Source organism: Astatotilapia calliptera, chromosome 13, assembly GCF_964374335.1.
Source record: "Astatotilapia calliptera chromosome 13, fAstCal68.1, whole genome shotgun sequence".
NCBI classification, from domain to species: Eukaryota; Metazoa; Chordata; class Actinopteri; order Cichliformes; family Cichlidae; genus Astatotilapia; species Astatotilapia calliptera.
This window is the reverse complement of record NC_137434.1, coordinates 28,515,855-28,530,978: the sequence shown is the minus strand read 5'-3', so window position 1 is coordinate 28,530,978 and position 15,124 is coordinate 28,515,855. Positions and strand designations below refer to the sequence as shown.

Genomic DNA, 15,124 nt, shown 5'->3' with positions numbered 1-15,124 from the left:
ATTTCCTTTTGCAAGGAGAAAAAAAAGGAAAAGTCCAGCTCTTCTCTTCAAGTCAACATCTGCGAAAAACACATAAATAAAATAAAAATAAAAGGATGAATCAAAGTTTTTCTGAAGACTAATTGTCACATCTGGAGTGAAAGTCACTTCTCAAAGTTACCATATAGCATTACGAAAACTCTGATTACCACAAAACAAACTCAGGACCCAGATTCTGTTGAAAGAAATCACCAAGTGAATCTTTACTGGTTGCCTCTGTGTGGTAATGACCAGCAGCCAAACGGTAATGGCTCATAATGTTCCGAGGAAAATAGGGCAGCAATTGAGTTTTTTTGTTCGTGCATGGACAAAAGTTCAAACCCCACTTGTTGTTTTTTTGTTCCCCGTTTTTGACTGACTTTGATGAAAGTGTTTATTTTAGCTTCATGTCAGCCGTTCATATTTTCAGGAGAGGAGAAGCAGTGCGTTACAGCTAACATTTCAACAACTGGAGTGGTGGAAAGTAATTCAGCAGATGAACTCATCTTATCTAACATTTCTATAATTAGATCTCAGTTTTAAGGGCAATGTGAGCACATCAAAATTATTGCAAGTTAATAAACAAATATATGTATGTATGTGTGTGTGTATATATATGGTAAATGGCCTGTATTTATATAGCGCTTTACTAGTCCCTAAGGACCCCAAAGCGCTTTACATATCCAGTCATCCACCCATTCACACACACATTCACACACTGGTGATGCCAAGCTACATTGTAGCCACAGCCACCCTGGGGCGCACTGACAGAGGCGAGGCTGCCGGACACTGGCGCCACCGGGCCCTCTGACCACCACCAGTAGGCAACGGGTGAAGTGTCTTGCCCAAGGACACAACGACCGAGACTGTCCAAGCCGGGGCTCGAACCGGCGTGTATATATATATATATATTCCCACTAGTGCTGTCAGCGTAAATCTTGTTGAAATGACGTTAACGCCACAACACGGCAAATCTCCGTTAACGAGCTACCGCCGATCGCCCCGTGCATGGGGCTGGACGGCCAGCACGTTAACGAGCTAACTGCGCTAACACACTAGCTCCCACCCATGTAATTGAGCATTGCGTGGCACAGCTGACATACTGTTTTACTTTTGTCCATCAGGGTCATGCTTCACATGAAAACCAAAATAGTTCCAAAGGCCAGATCTGAATGAGGGTGGGGGAGGTTCAATTTCGGGTAGCGTTGAGGCAGCTGCCATGTTGCAAAGAGCTTAGCTTCTTTCTCACTAGCTTGCGCTGTGCTCAGTGGATCTGCGCTCGACAGTGCAGCCTAGGCGGAGTAGTTGAACGCATATCCACTGAGCGCTCAACACAGACAACATCGTCAGAAGAAAAGTTGATAAAATAAATCTCAGTGGTGTTCATTATCCTTTTTAAAGCCGTATAAGCGCGGTTAGCTCATTAACGCGTTGACGCCATGCAGCCCCACGCACGGGGCGATCCGCGGTAACTCGTTATCGGAGATTTGCTGCGTTAATGCGGTTATGGTGTAACGTCATTTTAACGTGATTAACGCTGACAGCACTAATATATATAAGTGTGTGTGTGTGTGTGTGTGTGTGTGTGTGTGTGTGTGTGTGTGATTGACTGTGTGGTCACAGTACAGACAGTATGAGGTAATGGTTTGGGCTTGTATAAGATGCAATGAGATTCAAGTTAAGACTTGTTTAACAGCAGGCTGGCACCAAGAGGGCTCATACACACAAACTTTAGAAACACACACACAAAATAGTCGGATAACCATCAAGACGTTATTGTCAGCATTATGTAGAATGTAGTGAATCGTCTGGCCGTGTGCCTCTAAAATATGCCCTGACTTTGTCTCTCTGTGTGTGTGTGTGTGTGTGTGTGTGTGTGTCTATGTGTGCGCGCCCGTGTGTCAGAAATGGGAAGCCAGTATCTGTACATTTGTAATTACAGTCAGGAAATGTTTATTCATGTTTGATTGGGTGGGACCAGCTGGGACTTTGGGTACATTTAAACAAACTATTTCAACATCCTGTTTAAAGTCGCTTTCAGGAGGAGTGGAGGGAGGGAAGAAATTCTCTCTGAGGTGGACTATCGGCCACTTATGTAACACAAAATTTTGAGGCCTCTTTAAACTGATAACAGAGGGGAGAAAAGAGCCCAAGGTTGGCTTTAACCCTTGTATGGTGTTCGGGTCTGTGAGACCCGTGTTCAGTTTTTTTCAAAAGAAAAATTAAACAATTAATTATTTTTTCACGTGTAAATGTGTTGTGTCTTTCCACTCACTCCACTTGATTATAACTGATTTATTTATAACATTTTATATAAAAGAAAAACGAGAAGCACATTAATTCATAAATGTGATCTAACAAAGGTAAAGGGAAAAAATTAACCATGTTTGCTGTTCATATGTCTTGTAATTGGGATGAAGTAAACATCTGTTGAGTAATTTAACATAAAATTGTTTGATAGTGTTAATTTGGAAAGCCAAAACTCTAGCGGGTCCACCAGACCCATGAACACTGGCTGAGTAACAAAAATACGAACACCACACAAGGGTTAAATATACATGGCATGAATGTGACATGTTTTGGTGAATGGCCAAATTAATTTTTTTAATCAGTTCCGATCCAACTAAAGAAAAGCAACAATATTCTACAGACAGTATAACACTTCATTGTGGAAGGTCCCTAAAGCTCAGTAGCAATCCTGATTTCATGGCAGTTAAAAAGGATTTAAAAGTGTATTAGTATAGTAACATACACCCACTGCTAGTCAGGACCCTTTTGCATCACATTTTAATGGACTTTGTACCTGCTTACAATCAGTTTTAGACTTGTTAGGCAGTGCTACACAACACAACACAAAATAAGGTATAACATCTACATAGGGACAGAGGTTGGTAAGCTAAGAAGACATGATTTTCAAATGCTGTTTAATTAAGTCTATATCCAATTTAATCATTTAAACCGCAATCTCAGCAGGTCAGCAGACCATAATATTTACCAACATCTGGTACCCTTATCATACCCTTAGATATGGTCAGCGTTGACATATTTCATATAGAGCGTAACATTTTAGCTCTTGTAGCCTTCATATAGTTGCTACACAACTGCAAACTGTTTTGAAGTCAAAGGAGTTCCATCGTATCTGTTATACTAACCTGCCTACTGGAAATAATGATAGCACATTAACTCTTTCACGCATAGTGGTCACTACAGTGGCTATTCAAAGGCTGTTTTCTTGCATTTGTGCCAGTGTTGATGGTATACTTGCACATCAACCAGTACATTGGACAGTGATGTGTCCCTCCATACCAAATTCATAATTCAGATATGTAAAAAAAACTCATGTTTAAAAAAATGAAGTTCAAAAATCTTTTTTTCATGCCTGAAGATGAATAAAAATACTTAAGAAAAAAAATCCTGATTGAGGTTGTCATAATTCATGCATGAAAGGGTTAAAATGGTCTTATGAAGTATCTGTATATGAGAAGAAGAAAAGTTCGCAGTCATCTGCAAAATACCTGCTAATGTACAATTTTTGCATCCGAACAAAATTGGACTTCCTCATCGTCTAGATTCAGCGACTCTCATTAAAGAACAATCAAGTCTTTCAAGCTCTGTAGTTTCTCCATCTAGCAACGACCCTCACCCTTGGGAAGCTTAGCACTTGAAATATAAATTATTTGTATTTTTTATTTTAAAAAAGGGGAACCAGAGGAAGGTTAATGCATATCGGTAGAAAGGAAGCATACAGTTGGTGACTGTTGTTTTGTTTGAGCTGCAATGGTTAAAATGGAATTGCCATATCTGGTTAATATTGCTATCAGAAGAGAAATAAATCTGTGCACTGTTTTATAAATTTCCAACATTTTGAATTGAATTGAAGTTACCACAGTGTTTCCAAGTGTCTAAAATTCAAGTGGGAAGAATCATTGAGAAATTCAAAGAGAGCCACACAGTACAGAACAAGCCTGGCAGAGGTAAGAAGTCAAAGTGAGAAAGTATCTAAAGACCCCAGAACAGCCTACCTTCAAAATTTTTCACTTACTAAGAAATTTCACTTCTGCAGAAGAAACACCCTCAAACCAGGCTGAAGGTGAAGCACAACCTGGAGAACGATTATGGTGAAGATCTGCCTCCAAAAGACCAATAGGAAGGTTACTGACTGGCCTGCATGACGCCCCGACTTAAATCCCAGTGAAATTTTTGAGGTGAACTGAAGATCAAGGTCTATGCAGGAAGACCAGCAAATCTAGAGAAGTTTGAAAGATTCGCCAGAGCAAAATAGTCTGGGAGTACTCGGGAGAGAAGGATGTGAGACTACAACAAATGATTGCACTACAACATAACTGTCTATTAGTATCACAGGGCCTAATCATTTTGACTCTGGTAGTTTTCGATTTTTCTCAGATTCATTTTGCTTCTGTGCAAATGTAAGCATCCAAAATAAAACCAGGATGTTTGGAAAAGCTGTGCTCTATTTAACATCGCTTGGGAAATACTTAAAAAAAATCATATTTGGAGGCTAATAATTATGTCCTCATCTGTAAAGTGGGTTGGGAAAACTGGGGCAAAGTGGTCAAAAAAACAGAAAACTTGTTTAGTCTCTAATTTTAGATTTAAGAAACAAGAGGCTTTTTTATGCCATAAACTTTTTCAATTCTCTGGCTTAATGATGCTCTCATAAATGTCTGTTGTCCTTATGTATTTGTTTACTTTAGCCCATTAGACATTTACAGTCGCTTACAAACCTGCAAAGACTGAGTTGCACCTGACAGGTCGATTGTGTCACATTCGCTGTCTATTCCGAGACTATAAACCAAGACCAACTGCTTTTTTAAGGTATTAGAAAAATGTTCCAGCTTTTTGAAATGTTCGAAACAACAAATCAAGATGTGTCTTTCTTTTAGTGTGACGACTACCTTCAAAATTTTTCACTAGTTCAGGATCAGCAACTCAACACTCTGTCTCTTAAAGTGCAGTCCAAAGCTCTCAAGATGTGTTGCAAGGCAGGCAACATAGACAATGACTAAGAATTAATGTATCCTGTGGCCAGTTATGAACACTCATTATGGCCAAACATACAGACAGTTTTTTAGGTAAACATGCCCCAAATATCCAGATGGCGACAGGTTTGACGTGCATCTGATGAGTTAATGGAGCAGGTGCTGTATAAAGCCAAAGATGTTCAATGTTCGTGCTTAATCACTGTTCCAATGCTAATAAGGAGAACTCAGTGGGTGTGAGACAATCATAAAATTTCTACTTCTTCTTTGCTGTTGTCTTTTTTAAATAACAAAGGGTAGAACATGCACAATCATTGTCATGCTTAAACCCATTCACAGCTAATTGCATTGGAGAGGAAACTGCGGTTGTTTGTGCAGCTAGCTCCACAATTTTAGGTACATGCAAGAAACAGAACTTTGTTTGCTCTCAATGTAATGAAACACACACATAGAAATGCTTTTGTCTTTGTTCTACAGAGTTTACAGGATAAATTGGTTTTGGTTTTTTTTTTTACCTTTCCACGTGCACATATTCTGTTTACATACTTCCTGTGTCTCAGATTCAGTCTTTGTCGCTCTTTACAAATCCTATATACGCCTCACAGCCGGGGGTCTCCTTTAATGTGGTGGAAACACAGAAGCTTCAGATCTGTAGCTCTGTGTCACCTTAACAGCTAACGATGTGAACCCTGAGGCCTCACACAATGGCTCTGACGGGCTCCTCCTTGTTTCTTATATACCCAGCTGTTTATATCACAGCACCCTCACTGCACATACTCTCTCTCTCTCTTATTTCCTATATGAAGAAAGCGAGCTGGAATTCAGGAAGGAGGCCGTTTGTTTCCCCACGGAGCCCATTTTCATTACCAAGAGAATAGGGCTCAGAGGGCGTGGTCTACAGCAGTGTGTGTGTTGTTTTTCGCCTCTGTATGTGTGTGTATCACAGGAAGGGGTTCTATGGAAGTAGGGACAATTAGTGGTTGTCACATAGCAATCTGTATTGTTTTTCTTTCTCTACTCAGGGAAATTTGAGACAAAATCCAAAGTGTCTTGTGTTTTTAAAAATGGGTTAAATTTACAACTAAGATTTTCTCTCTGATTAATAAACAGTTCGTGTTCCATTTATTGTTTTCTTCTAATGTCTTGATTTAGGCAGATGTGATGTGAAAAAATTGTGAAAAACAGAATGTTTGAACAGCTGGTGGGCGGGGCTGCTGTGCTCAGCCAGAGCTGTGTACCTGTGATGATCATATGAGAGGCTCCAGGATATCATATAGAATCAAGAGCAGAAAAACGGTTTGAAAATGGAACTTTTGGCTTACAGCGGTTCTTCGTACATACAGCGAGTTTAAATTATTTATTGTTAATGGATAAATGTAAGAGCACTAGCTTAAAATCAAGAATCTTAAAAGAGGAAGTGCTGCTCTGTTATTGCCATGTTTCATTCACAAAATTACCAACATCAGTGAGTTATGTTGATATTTTTGCCATTTTCGAATTGAAATATTTACACACTTACTGAATAAAGTTCTTTTTCACTGTCTTCCCGCAGGACCGCTTGTTCTTTGTGATGGAATATGTTAATGGAGGAGACCTGATGTTTCAGATCCAGCGATCGAGGAAGTTCGATGAGGCACGATCTCGTTTTTACGCCGCCGAGGTCACATCTGCCCTGATGTTCCTGCACCGACACGGAGTCATTTACAGGTAACCGTGATGTGCTTGTTCGATTAACAGGAGACGTAAGAGAATTTCTGAAAAAAATCAAAGAATGAAGAAAACTGCAGCAAAGCCTTCCTTTCCTGAAATGTACATTGGTCTGAGTAGGTGTCAGAGCGCCCATGTTCTAACAACACATAACATGTTTCCATTGTTTGGACAGTCATTCAGGGGTGGGTGATTCACAGAATCACTGAGCACGTAATTTGTGAACTTTGTTGTCAAACTGCTCAGTGGCTGCACATCATTCTGCTGGTTTGAAAGTTTCTGAATGCACGAACCATAAAAGGTGGAGTGGTAGGTTTGAAAATATATTTAAGAACCTTTAAATATGTACTTTTGAGTTTCCAAGGTGGAAAACACAAATGACCAAATACTTTACAACTATTGCTTTGCTTTGATACATATGCAGCACAGTAATTAAAAAACATAAAATCTTGTTAAAGTAATATTTTTCCTCTGTTCCAAATGTAGTTTTATCTGTTTATTGATAGTGGCTTTGGGGCAAGAACCAGTCCTTTTCAAATTTTGCTATACGGTGCTAGGTAACCATTTAATTTTGACAAAAATGCTGCATAACATCTCTTCTGTGCAGTTTGCATGCTGTCGCCATGCTTAATCTGGTTTACCTTTCTATTATTATTTTGTCATTGCCCTTGGCTAAGGCACTAGCATTTGTCCAAAGTTGGTACATCAGCACTGCAGTGCAGCAGTTTGTAATGCTTAAAGTCAGAGAATGAATGGAGAATCAACAACTGCAAACTTTATACAGTTTGTCCTGAACATTTTCTAAACACTTTAGCAACGACAATTTATTTATTGTAGAGTCATTTATTGCATGATTTATCAGCCAGTGATGGCGATGCTGGTAGCTGCATCCACCCCTGTATGTAGAAGTGTGTTCCAGTAAGTCTATCTAATATATTATCTGTTCTGAATGTATTTTCTGAGTAAATACTGGGTGGATGAAAAAAAAAACACTTTGGTTTCTTTGAGAATAATAGTAAAGCCGTGATTCTCTTCAAACTCAAAATCTTGGTAACTATTTGTTAAATACCAAGATGTTTGCATTGCAAAAACCTAAAAAATATAAAAATATGGAAACTCTAGGACAGGGAAAAATTTAAATAACTGATTTTTGGTAGTCTCAGTTATATTCACCAGCTATGTTTGACCAGTGTTTGATTGTTTTTTTCTAACTTCTTTCCGTTCAAGCTAAACTCAAGTTTAGTTCAGGCATCATCAGTCTTGGGCTGCACATTGTTAGCTTTGCAAACAACCACAGAAAATCTTAATTTTCCAACACAAAGCCCTATTAAGATAGAAAGTGATTCACTCAGTGGGGGTTGCTTTGTAGCTGACAGTTGGTAACTAGTGCACAATCATTTAGGTAGATAACTCTCTAATGGATTTATTTCTCAGTCACATGTAAATCAGTGGTTTTCCTACTGATAGCTGCTTCAGTCATTTGCCTCACTTCGTGTTGCTAACGAATACTTTACCCGGTGATGGCAAGTGAATGTTTGGGTTTCTATACCACTGCTAGTTGGTTCTGTGGAGGATGGACACCCTTTAAGAAAAAACATCCTCAAGCTTCATCAGCTGATTTACAGTAGGTGTAGAACAATTAAGCCAAATATGTGAGTGTAGTTAAACTTCATCCAGGCATGTTGAGTAGCACTGATGTCAGGTTGGTTTGGATCCTTCAGAACACCGACTGAGAGAGGAACAGCTCATTTTAACACAGTGTTGCTTGTTGTCGAGTACTCACAGAGTGTTCTTGTGTTTGGTCATGACCCTGGAAGTGCTCTGCGTTCATACGTGTGCTGAGATTACCTCACTGTCCTTTTGCTCCAGGTATTTTCTGTCTGCATGGATCCATTCAGTCATAATATCATTGTCAACCAATAAGAAACACACAATTGGTCCTAAAAAATCCACACAACTTGAATCATAACACCATTGTGATGGATGGAGACTCAGAGACGATTTTGGTTGTTTGATCCAAAAATATCACTGATGGAAGAAAAGCATGTTGTTCTCTCTGCTGTTTTCCCGGATGAATGTGAACTTTAATTTGCTGTTTAGAGTCTCTCATCATGCAACCTGTGCATGAGTTTGCATGTGTTTATGTCGTACCATCTGTGGCATGTTAGCAGAGAGAATTTTTGTTTATGGCTTTAAGTTTCCAATTCCCTGACACCTGTATGATCCTCCCAACAGCAAAATATTTAAAACACATAAACAAGCACACATCTATACCTACAGGCTTGTTGATATAAAACATTTTCCTTAGTTGAAACCTGATGTGTCCTCACAGCAGTCTGTCCAGCCTGAATCTAGACTAACAACCAGGTCTCTTTGAATGGTGCCGTGAAAAAAAAAAACTGTTGAAATGTTCTGTTGTATGTTAGAAAATACACTCACTGTAAGAATCCAGAAAGAATAAATATATATATCTGTATACTACAAGCGTCATTCACTATTGACCTTCCAGTCTTACACGACCCATAATTTTACCTCCTGAAGCACAGCAGCCTCCATGTGCCCCTTCCTTTTTTAAACATTTCCACATGTCATCCTTGTCTAAGACCATATTTGAAAATATCATGTCCATATACTTGATCTTTTTTAAGAAAATGTCCTGCAACTTTCAATACTCCCACTTTCTAAACATATTTACATGTACTTTTCATTAAGAATTCATAAATACTTTTATCATTAGAAATAAAATGTCTCTAACTTGATGATGACAAAATTCTGACATGTTTGCTTCAAACATCTCAGGCCAGTTTCTTGTCAGTTAATTTAATTTAAAGATTGAGGCACATCTCTGATATTCATATTTCATCTATAAGCCAAACGAGTTTTTTTTCTCACTGTTATCTTAAAAGTTGATTGTTCCACAGCAGAAAAGATCAGTGCAGCAAGAGAAAAACAAATAATATTTAAAAATGTTAAATTCTGACGGGTCAGAGTTGAGTGGAAGGTTTTGCATACATGGAAGATGTATGCAAAAGTGGTCAAAATTGAACCCTAGAAGGCTATGTGAAATCAGGCAGACTGTCAAAACCTTCACAGTGTGGAGACTGTCAAGGTCTTAGGTTGTTCCTGTCAATGATAGAGAAAGAATACCACAACAGCTTTGACCTATCTGAAAAGAATTACATAGCCCTGATTATTCCACCCTGCCAAGGTTGGCCAAAGAGTACTGGGATAGTAGTAAGTTTCTATTCAGTTTCAGATTCACCCTGTTTTGCTATGTGATGAACTCTACAAACTGAGCAGAACAATGAAAACTGTTTCATTGTTTTGTCTATTCTCAAAAAAAGTCTCAAGAAAAGATAAGTACACTGGCTACTTTTACTTGTCTTGTTTACAGGCTGGCTGCGGGTTCTTAAAAATCTTAAACACCCATTTACTGATAAAAGAGTTTGTATGAATTCTGCCAGCACAAACATTTCAGAACTGAATGCTACTATTTTTGACCCCTCGACACATTTAGATCACACAGTGCAACGGCACTGTTAAGAGTGTGCTATTTTTGGAGTGGGCGAGAAGATTGGACGAAATGTAAAAAAAAGCTGTTTGCCAACTAACAAAAAACAAAATGCTTGGTAGTTGACAGGAAAAAGGACAGATGTGAGATTTGCGAGGAAAACTATACTTTCAGTCTTGGTAGTTGTTTGCTTATCAAACTTAGGACAATACGGTGACATTAGCAATCAGGATAATTTGTAAAATTTACCAAATAATTGCATTTTACCTTGTTATTCTGAACCAATACCTACGGGTTAAGGAAGTTGTGTAAAAATTATAGTTTTCCATGTAGGTCTGTGAAAAACTGAGTAAAGCCTTACTGCTTCCATAGAAGAGGATAGATAACTGTAGGCTGCTGTAGGAGGCCACAGTCTTTACAGGGATTGATGTACAAGCAGATTCACCAGAAGATCAGACCATTTAATCCTCATTCTGAACCTAAAAGCCACATATCAGACTCTACAGGCCTCAGTCAGCATACTGAATACTAAAGCTGACCACACAATTAGAAAAAGACTGAACAACTATGGCTTGTTTGAAAGGGGTGCCAAATATCTCTCTTCAAGCGGAGATGGTTGGCCTTAAGCCTTAGCACTACTTCAGCCGAAAACTCAACACAGCATATCAGGATAAACACCTCGTGTCAACACCTCGAGTGATGATTTGGGCTCGCTTTCTAGCCACAGGACCTGGGGACCTTGCAATTAAGTTGACCATGCACTCCAAACTCCAGAGTGTTCTAGAGTCAAATGTGAGATTATCTGTCTGATAGCTAAATGCTTGGCTCAAATTGGCTCAAGCAACACAACAATGGTCCCAAGCACAGCAGCAAATTTATAACAGAATGGCCAAAAAAGAAAAGTTGTCCCTGTGGCCCAGTCAAAGTCCAGACCTCAACCCGACTGAAATATTGTGGGTCGACCTTAAGTGAGCTGTATATAAATGAATGGCTGCAAATGTTGGTTAACTGTTGCAAAGAAGAGTGGGCCAAAAGTCCTCCACGACGACTTTTCAAAGGACTGCATAGAGTCCTGTGAAAACCTTCTTTCTCACGACGTGAAAGTATTTAAACCTGTAAGCATCATGTCAGAGCAGACACAACAGTTTTATGTAAATTAACAGTCAATGAGACCAGTGACTATCCAGTAATCGGTGCAGCTCTACAAAGTTACCGTAACTTCTAAGCCTATCAAAGGGATGAACATGAGCTAATGCCAGTCTAAACTAAAATAGCAGCCTGGTGATGCACTTTCAGCTTACTCTAAAAAAAACTTCTCATTGAACCCAAACTTTTTGATATTGTTAATGATACCTGATAAATACAGCAGTTGTTCACAAATAAGCAGGTACCCTGGCTGGTTATGATGTGAGAACCTCCAAAAACTCTAAGCCTTTAATAGTCTAATTAACTGGTTCCAGTCTTGGCATTAAACATTGGGCCTATTTTTAAGAGCAAAAAGAACCACCACTGTTTTGGAAATGTCTCTGAGTTGTTCCAAAACATGTCCCTAAAATAAAAAAATGCCTCTGTTAAAATGATATATCAGTTATTACAATAACAAATACTGCATTAACATGAGATGTGGCTGTTTTGGTTGCAGCTTATCCCGGGGCTGCTGGTTGTGTGTATGTGCACGTTTACTGTTGTGACTTTTTATTGTCCATGTGTCTGCCCTTCAAAGCCATGAATACAAAGTGATGGGATGAAATCCTCATGCACAAACACACAAAAACACAGTGTGAGCAGAACACGGCTGGGAATTTGCTCGTTTGCCCAGAAATTAAAGGTCAGTTCACGCCAGAGATGATGGTAAACTCCATTTGCACAATGCACATTCTTCCTGCAATCACCCACCTAAAATTCTTGTTATCTGCCCTTTCAGTCTTTTGGTTTCATTTCCAGAAACCTACCAAGCATGTGTTTTTTGGGGAAGTTCTTCTTCAACACCCCTCTAAAAATTACTCAAAAAGTCATAACTATCAGATGAATATGTGCAGGATAATAATGGTTGCAGGAAACTGCTTTAAACATGCTTACTTTGTATGAATCCTGTTTTTTTGTTGCTCCAACAGCTCATTTCTGCCAGAGGGTTTAATAAAGTCTCATTTTGTTTTAGCTGATCACAATATTGCCAGGTATGTTTTCTTTGTTTTGCTCTTCAGACAGACAGGATGAAATATGACTGAGTCAAAGGAGCAATAGAACAGAAAACTTTTTTGTCACTTTTAGTGCATCTACTGAAATAAAACTTTTTTCCCTTGAAATCCTAACAAATCTTAGTGTCTGACGTGTTATGTAGTTTATATTTACAGTATTTTATGTGTCAGTAAAGCATTAATAAAACTAAATATAGAAGATTTTAGTTGAAAATGTAAAATCAGATGTGCTTTGAAGGAAAAATATTCATTTCAAATGAAAGAATAGGATAAAAAAGAACAAGAAATAAATCATTAGCCAATAAGCAATAAGCATACCACAAATAAGCATCTCTAAGACATGATATGAAGAAAACTTAAAAAAATTGATTGTAACCCAGTGACTGAGAACCTCAACTCACCAGGAAAGTGTGTGTTCGACTCAGGACTGAAAGTCTTTTTATAGCCATTTTAAAAAAAAAGCTAATGTAAGGCACTTGAACACTAACATCCCTTTTTAAAACCTGGAAGCTACATCCATCTCTTATGCAGTCTTTTTTTTACATTGAAATACAACAAAAAATATAACAGTACCTGCTGGGTGCTAAAGATAAGCCAGTTACAGCTGTGTTTCCCAACCAGGGGTACACGGAGAATAATTGTGTATATTTGAACAAGTTTAACCAGTAATGGATTAAATGGATTATGTCACCTATTCACTGAAGCCTTTGACCTTTTGCTCTGTGTGTGTGTGTGTGTGTGTGTGTGTGTGTGTGTGTGTGTGTGTGTGTGAGCGTGCGCGCGCGCGCGCACGTGCTCGTGTGTGAAGCAACCTTAGGTTGCAAACATTGTAAAGAAAAAATGCTGACAATGGTTAAATAATTAAAGCACACAATAATGGTACTTCATGCTTTGGAAAGTTACATTGCTAGCTACATATAATAGATACAACAGTTGATATATGTTTTTCTCAGTAAGCTAAAATATTAAAATATCAATATTAATTAATATGAATGTTAATTAAAGTGTTTTGCCAAAACTATGCCAACGACTTGTTAAAAAGATATCTAAGTTACAGTTTTTATTACTAACAGTATTAAAAATGTAAAGCTGACTATAATGGGTAAACAAACTAAACTAGTTACTTATGAAACATATAGCTGTTAAATTGAGTAGCAGCTACAGAGTGAATGCCTGAAATAGTACGTTATGGTTGGTTGAACATCAAATTCAGAATATGTAGAAATACCGTCAGAACAAGGGCAAAGAGCAGAACTGTTAAACATAGTGGAAAACTAAATATGAAGAAAGAGCAACAAGCTATTACATAAAAAAGAAGAAGGATAAAAAACTTTTATAAAAAACACTTGTGTAACATATTTACATAATTTACAAACAGAGGATGTCAAATACAGATCTACAGTTTTTCATAATTCTGTTTTGTTACGTGGTTGTTTTGGATACATGATCTCAGACAAACAAATGTCCCGTCCTGTTGGTGCCTGCTCGAACAGGACTCATTGTTTCACACAGCTTGTGTTACAATGGTTTTATTAATGAAGGGGGAGGGTCTAATCATACAATTTCAACTGTGTGAACATGTCTGTGTTTCTTTTGGTTGGCACAATGGTATCCAAATCAGTCATCAAAGTCCTAACCAAGAGCTCTAAGCTTTATTGTCCCGCGTTTAGTTTTTGTTGCTTTTGGCCTCATAATCACGCATTAAAGTGAAACTCCACCCGAAGTCCACCTCATGAATGGGGTATAATCTTGTAAAAACAGAAATACTTCTAAAAGATGCACCTTTTTTTTTTCTAGTATACTAATCGCTGTAGAGCATCACTTGACAATAAGATTTATGTCCATGTTTGGACATTTTTAAGTAGGTTGTCAGAATAATACTTGCTTTAGTTAGCAGGATTGTTGCTCTGTATCTGAATTCTGCATTTTTGGGGAGAAAGGGCTTCCAAGGCTTTGTTGACTGCTCCAGCTCAGTTTCATGTATCATAGAAGGTAATTTTCCACTGAGTTTAGAGCATGAGCATATTGAAATGCACCATAATGGAGAAATTTTTTTTAAGTTCCTGGCTCACCTCCAGAAAGAATTCATTCCCATTCCCAGGTCAAACTGACTCCACTTGGCGTTCGCGAACATTGAGATTAATGGTTCAGTCTTTCAACAGTGTTTTCTCAGTCATGCTGTTTTGATAGTGAATATTACTCTGTCAGAGGTTGGCAAGGATGCGCACACATGCGTGTTAATTCATGATGGCTGAGTTGACTAAGCTACCACTGTGTCTTTCTCGCCACCTATTCCTCTCACTCTCTCTTGTCCCTGACCCACTTTATTGAACAGAGGAAGATGAACAACAAGTGTTTTGGGAACATTACGTCCTGGCTCTCTTCCTCTGCTCCCTCCCTCTCCTCACCATCTCGTCTTTTCTCCCATAAGCCTCTCATCTATGCTCCCATCACCACCACCACCACCCCGCACTCCTCGTAAAGAAATATTTTTAGACTGCAGCTCAAGCTCCCTTCTTTTCAACTTTGTTATGTGACCAAATGAAAGGTAATGTTTAGAGGTGATACTGTTGTCAGAGCAGGTTGAGACTGGTTTAAGAGTAGATATGTATCTGTGTAAAGTAAACCTATGAATATACACCGCAGTCTTTAGTAAAACACCATCACACGGCATCATACAATAGTGGGAA

The 15,124-nt window shown here is 38.5% G+C and overlaps 1 protein-coding gene across 1 annotated transcript in view; it reads left to right on the top strand.

Annotated features, from left to right (window-relative positions):
• Window positions 1-15,124, top strand: part of LOC113035504 (protein kinase C epsilon type-like) — a 93,742-nt gene that overhangs the window by 64,723 nt on the left and 13,895 nt on the right. The window contains exon 11 of the mRNA XM_026191113.2: window positions 6,571-6,725. Coding sequence (XP_026046898.1) covers window positions 6,571-6,725 — 155 coding nt within the window. The remainder of the gene's footprint in view (window positions 1-6,570; window positions 6,726-15,124) is intronic.